This window comes from Gavialis gangeticus, unplaced genomic scaffold (assembly GCF_001723915.1).
Source record: "Gavialis gangeticus isolate Ggan-Ray unplaced genomic scaffold, GavGan_comp1, whole genome shotgun sequence".
In the NCBI taxonomy this organism is placed as follows: Eukaryota; Metazoa; Chordata; order Crocodylia; family Gavialidae; genus Gavialis; species Gavialis gangeticus.
The window spans coordinates 16657623-16663259 of record NW_017728993.1 but is presented as its reverse complement, the minus strand read 5'-3'; the positions used below and the strand labels follow the sequence as shown (position 1 = coordinate 16663259).

Below are 5637 nucleotides of genomic sequence, written 5' to 3'. Positions count from 1 at the left end.
CATAACAAGGAATAATGGCCACAAGTTGTTGGAGAGGAGGTTTAGATTAGACATCTGTAAGAACTACTTCACGGTCAGGGTGGCTAGGATCTGGAACCAACTTCCAAGAGAAGTGGTGCTCGCTCCTACCCTCAGGGTCTTTAAGAAGAGGCTTGATGCCTACCTGGCTGGAGTCATCTGAGCCCAGTTTTTCTCCTGCCCAGGCCGGGGGTCAAACTTGAAGATCTACAAGGTCCCTCCCGACCCAACTTCTATGATTCTATGATATTTTATATATATATTAGTGGTGGTCATTTTAATCACAGAAAAATGTAGATTTTTCATTTATTTTTTTAATTTATATATACACACACAAAATCAGGACTTGTAGTAGAGATATCTTTTATTAGACCAACAAGATTTTTGCAAAAATCACATTTTTCTGTGATTAAAGTGAAACGCCACTTATATATAAAATTATATAATATATATATTATATAATATAATACTAATATAACCACTAACATATATATAAAACACCACTTATATATTAGTGGTGTTTCATTTTAATCACAGAAAAATGTAGATTTTTGAGTTAGTTTTTTAATCTGAAAAATTGCAGATTTTTTTTATCAGAGAAACCCAGGATCCCTGCTGATAATAGGTAAGTGTCACCCAAATTCTGTCTAGATTGATGCCTTTTCATTTCCTGCATGACTGAAGTCTAGGTTCAGAGAATGCAATAGTCCCTTTCACTTCCCTGTTCACTTATCTATAGCAAGAGAGAGGTGACATGAGGGTGCCTGTGCTTGCTGCACACATACCTGCTACTCGAAGATCACAAGCTAAGGCCAGCTCCAGTCCCCCGCCTAGTGCATAACCTTCGATTGCAGCGATAGTGGGCACAGGCAGTGCAGCTGGGGAAAGTCAAAGTCATTTGAAGTTTACATTCCAGAATCAGGTTTCTCAGCGAACATTTAAGATTTCTTCATTTCAAATGTACAAGTTTTCTATGGCTATGGCATAATGCCTAGCAAGTTACCAGAGGTAGAGGAAAACCATCGTCAGATAGTGAAAATCTGCAATTTTTTATTTCCTTCTTTAAAAACAATCCCAGAAAAGCCTGACAGAAACACTGTGATACTGGAAGAAAGAACAAAATGTGTTAACTTCATACTGGGATTGGCTTCCTTGAAAATGTGAAATGTGAACACCTGCGACAGCAATGCTACCAAAGAACAGCTCCCACTGTGAGGCATCTCCCCATTCAGCATTATGTGACCACTGCAGTCCTGGACAGGCTTTCCTCCAAGTGCCTTGATGAACATGCGTACCCCAGCACTGAGGGGAGCTAGGCAAGGCACTCTCCCTTTTTAAATTTCGGAGAACCCACCCTGTCTCCATACTGGTGGTTTTCAACCTTTTCAGACTCCAGGCACCCTGCAGAAAATGTCAGCTCTTAATTTTTTGATCATTTTTGATTACGCACAAATAATGGAGCAATTTTCCTGGTCAAAAACCAGTCAACATGTCTTCATCGTTCTGTATTCCTGTTTGAAACTTCTGGGTTTATCTTCTGAATCGTGTTTGCACACCTGACAGGCCTAACATTATGTGGTACCTCATGACACCATTGAAAGCATCTCAGGGCTCCCCTGGGTGTCACAGCCCCCTGGTTGACAGTTGCTGCTCTGTACAGTAAATCTGGTGTCCCTTGGTGAAACCTCATGCATGCTGTGCTGCTCTGGGCAGGCTGTCTTCTGAACTGGACTCAGGATGGCCACCCCTGCATGGCGCTAGCATTGTTGGGCAACGGGACCAAGTAGCTTGCTCCCAAGTTCATAAGGCTACCCCAAAGACTGCTTTAGGAGGCAGCTAGCCTAGCACGGTGCAGTGTGCTTGATGGTGGCACTATCAGGAATGGCAAGTTTCCTACGTAGACATGGTTTAGGGTATAGCGGGTAAATCACTTAGAGCAAGGTGCAGTGAGACAGCAGCAAAACTGGGAACAGAATCCAAAGTGCAGTCTCAGGAGCTCTCTGTCTGCCTGCAAGGCAGCCTTCCCCAGCCATGCCAGTGCTGTACTGTATCATGCTGGTTGGATGTACGCACGTTAGATACTGCTTGAATTTTTTTAATTAAAATTTTAATCAACTTTGCTCATGTTTCAAACATCTTGTGCATCTCCCTCCAGAGACAGGCACAGTCAATATGGGAACAGCACTGTTTGTACAAGTCCACATTCCTTTCCTAAAAAGGGGGTTAAATATTGATTTAGCAAGTTCAGCTTGTGAATGCGCCAATGTGCCAAGATCCTTTTCTGTTCTACCGAGCTGCTTGTGCTACTCTCATCTGAGCCCCTTGCAGCCGCATGCCAAGAATGAAAGGAATAACATCCATCACAGGTGATTCATTCTTTTGCATCCTCCCCCTGGGATAAGGGCACTAAGAAGCAGGGACCTTTGTCTGCCCCCCTGTATGCACAAGTATGCAAACAATGTAACAAGAAACCATTTACCAATTTCATCCATTAGACTTCTCAGCCTGTGAACAAAATGTCCCACTTCAGCATCACTCATTTGTGCACGCTCCTTTAAGTCAGCACCTAAAGTAGGGAGAAGATAGGAATTGTGACAGGGGACAGGCAGCAGAGCTAGGTAGGCAGCAGCACTGCGTTGCCGGGGCACGAAGAGTCATGTTCCAGAGCAGTGTAGGGATGCCAGCTCTCTGGTCTGGTTGCATTCAGATGCTTTAAGGATGGTCGTAGAGCATCCTGCCCCATTGCTGCCTATGGCAGCCAATTTCAGAGAGCAACCCCAAGCACCGTTTTACATGAACTGCTTTCTACTGGGTTAGACCAGAGGTCCATTTTGACCTGTTACAAAGTGGCAAAGACCAAATGGTGAAAGGACCATGTACAACCAGGGTTTTTTCCACTGGTCCTCTCCCCACTTTCAGTCTCTAGCACTTCAGGTGTAGGAAGTTCTGGTTCACTGCCATGCTCAATAGCCACTGACGCACTTTTCCTCCAAGGATTTGTCCGGTCTCTTTTTGAATCTGGCTAAACTGTCAGCTTCCGCCAAATATTGTGGCAATGAGTTACACACTTTAATCACACGCCGTGTAAAAACCTTCCTTTTGCTAGCTTTAAACTTACTACCAGTTTCATTTTTGTGACCCCTGGTTCTTGTATTGTGCGAGGTCGTAAATCATAAATCCCTATTTACTTTCTCTTCACCGTTTAGTATTTTGTAAACCCTTATCATGTCTGCCCCAAAGTATTTTTTTAAACTTGAACAGGCCTAGCCTTTTTAGTGTCTCCTCATGCAGAAGCCCCTCCATACCACTTATACTTATTGACCATCTCTGGACCTTCTCTATCTTCTATATCCTTTTTGAGGTGTGGGGACCAAAATTGGGCACACCATGGATTTATAAAGAGCATAATGATACTTCCTGTTTTGCTTACAAGTCCCTTAATAATTCCTAACATTTTGCTTGCCTTTTGAGAGCTGCTGAGCACTGAGCTGGTGTTTTTAGCAAACTGTCCACAATGACTCCTAGTGTGGTAACAGCTCATGTTGAGCCAAATATTTTTATCTATATGCATCACTTTACACTTTATCTACGTGTCACCTGCCATTTATTGTCCCACCCTCTCAGTAGTGCAAGATCTTTCTGTAGTCCCTCGCAGTCTGCCTTGGTCTTTATCACTCTGAGTAATGTTGTGTCATTCACAAATTTAGCCATTTCACTACTCACCCCCTTTTCCAGATCATAATTTATGCATATGTTAAACAGCATCGGTCCCAATATAGATCCCTGGAAGACCCTGTGGTTTGATTTTTTCCATCCCGAAAACTGACTGTGTGTACTCATTCTTTGTTTTTTATCCTTAAACCAATTTCTAATCAACAAGTGGGCCTCCTCTATAATCCCATGACTACCTAACTTCATGAAGAGCCTTTGATTAATTCTCAGAATCAGAGGCAAGGGGGCAGCAGTACTGTGCTCTAAGGATGCAGCTTGGAAAGCAAGAGAGCATACAGATGAAAGAGCTAGTCTTTAGGCTGTAGCCACTGAAGCTGGGTGCAGCTGCTGAGGTCACTGTTGCTAAGGCAGAGGTTGATATGCCGAGATGGGACCACGTGCCAAGGTTTGTTCCTTGTTATTGTACAACACTAAGCTGGCTATTTAATTAAGTGTATGTTTCCAGCTGCTACTCAGCACTGCCTGCCCTGTGCAACAGCACATGGACCATCAGCTTTTAACATCAAGTCAGGTCACAGAGAATTGGTTACCTACCTGCACAAAACACGCCTTTTACTTCACTTTTAAACACTACTACACGGATCTTGTCATCGTAACGGAGACTTTCTAATGCACGAAACAACTGAGGGGAGAGAGTTTATGCAAGAGAAGTTAAGCACGGCTTTGAGCCTGTCATCCTTGTGAACCCCTATGCCTAGATCACTGACAGGAGGCTCCTACACTGCAGTAAGCTTCCTGACTGTCTTTGCTGCACGGGGAGGGAACCTTGCAGAAAGCCAGTGTCAGGGATCCTGCTGCTCTGTATGTGGTCTCTGGAAGGATTGCTCTTGCTTTTCCTCCCATCTTTTCAATATCCCAAATGGACCTTGCTGTTCAGGGCAGAGCCTGGTTCTCTGGACCCCTTGTGCCCACTCTTTGGTCAGAGACATAACTAGTGATTTTTTTTTCAATTAATTTGTATCCAAGGCCAAATGAGCAAGACTAATTCCAAATCCAAGAGTCCAGAACCATGAGTGGCCCTACTGCCACCTGCACCTGGGGCTTCAGATGTTTCCAAATCCTTTGGCGGGCATCCTACTTGCAGGCCCAAGCCCGGAGGCTTGGGGTTCGGATGCCGCTGAGTTTTACCTGCCCTTATCCATAGGAGCTAAGGAGGAGACTCCCATTTCCATAAACTGGGCTTAAAGCCGCTACACCTCGGCAGGTACTGAACCACGCCAGAAGAGCAGTTCTCCCACAGTGCGGTTCAGGAAAACTGCCTTCACGGATACAGATACCTGGTATTTTCCTGCCAGGTTAAGAAGCCACCACACTTGATCTGAGCCCACAAGAGGCCCAGAAGCGAGATGTAATTAGTGATCAACATCTTCTGGTACGTCTATACTGCAGTCCCAGAAATGAAGCGGGGTCAGTTAGCCCATGCTGAGCTGGGCTCCATCCTGCCACGGTTAGACTGGTACTGGTACTCAAGCTAGCTAGTGTAAAGCAGGCTAGTGTATCTGTAGGCTGTACTGCAGCGTGGGCATTCCCAAAGCCTCCCCGCCCCCTCGAGTTAGCCTATCTTGCTTTTATTCACAACTTCTATTGGCCTGGTAGCAAATGACTAAGCTTTACTCTTAGTTTTGGACCACACAGATCTCATGCTCTACTAGGCCTAGACCCTAGATAATCAAGCTGCAGGTTTATAGTTTCATAGTTTCTAGGGTCGGAAGGGACCTGAGCAGATCATCTAGTCCGACCCCCTGCCATGGCAGGAAAGAGTACTGGGGTCAAATGACCCCAGTAAGGTGGTCATCCAACCTCCTCTTAAAAACCCCCAGGGTGGGAGCCTGCACCACCTCACTTGGAAGCTGGTTCCAGACCCTAGCCGCCCTGACCGTGAAGTAG

General features: G+C 45.0%; 1 protein-coding gene across 1 annotated transcript in view; it reads right to left on the bottom strand.

Moving 5' to 3' along the window:
* The window catches only part of ECHDC2 (enoyl-CoA hydratase domain containing 2), an 18717-nt gene that overhangs the window by 11413 nt on the left and 1667 nt on the right, over positions 1-5637 (bottom strand). The window contains exons 2-4 of the mRNA XM_019501287.1: positions 4285-4372; positions 2498-2584; positions 804-896 (exon numbers count right to left, since the gene is read on the bottom strand). Of these exons, the coding sequence (XP_019356832.1) occupies positions 804-896; positions 2498-2584; positions 4285-4372 (268 nt within the window). The remainder of the gene's footprint in view (positions 1-803; positions 897-2497; positions 2585-4284; positions 4373-5637) is intronic.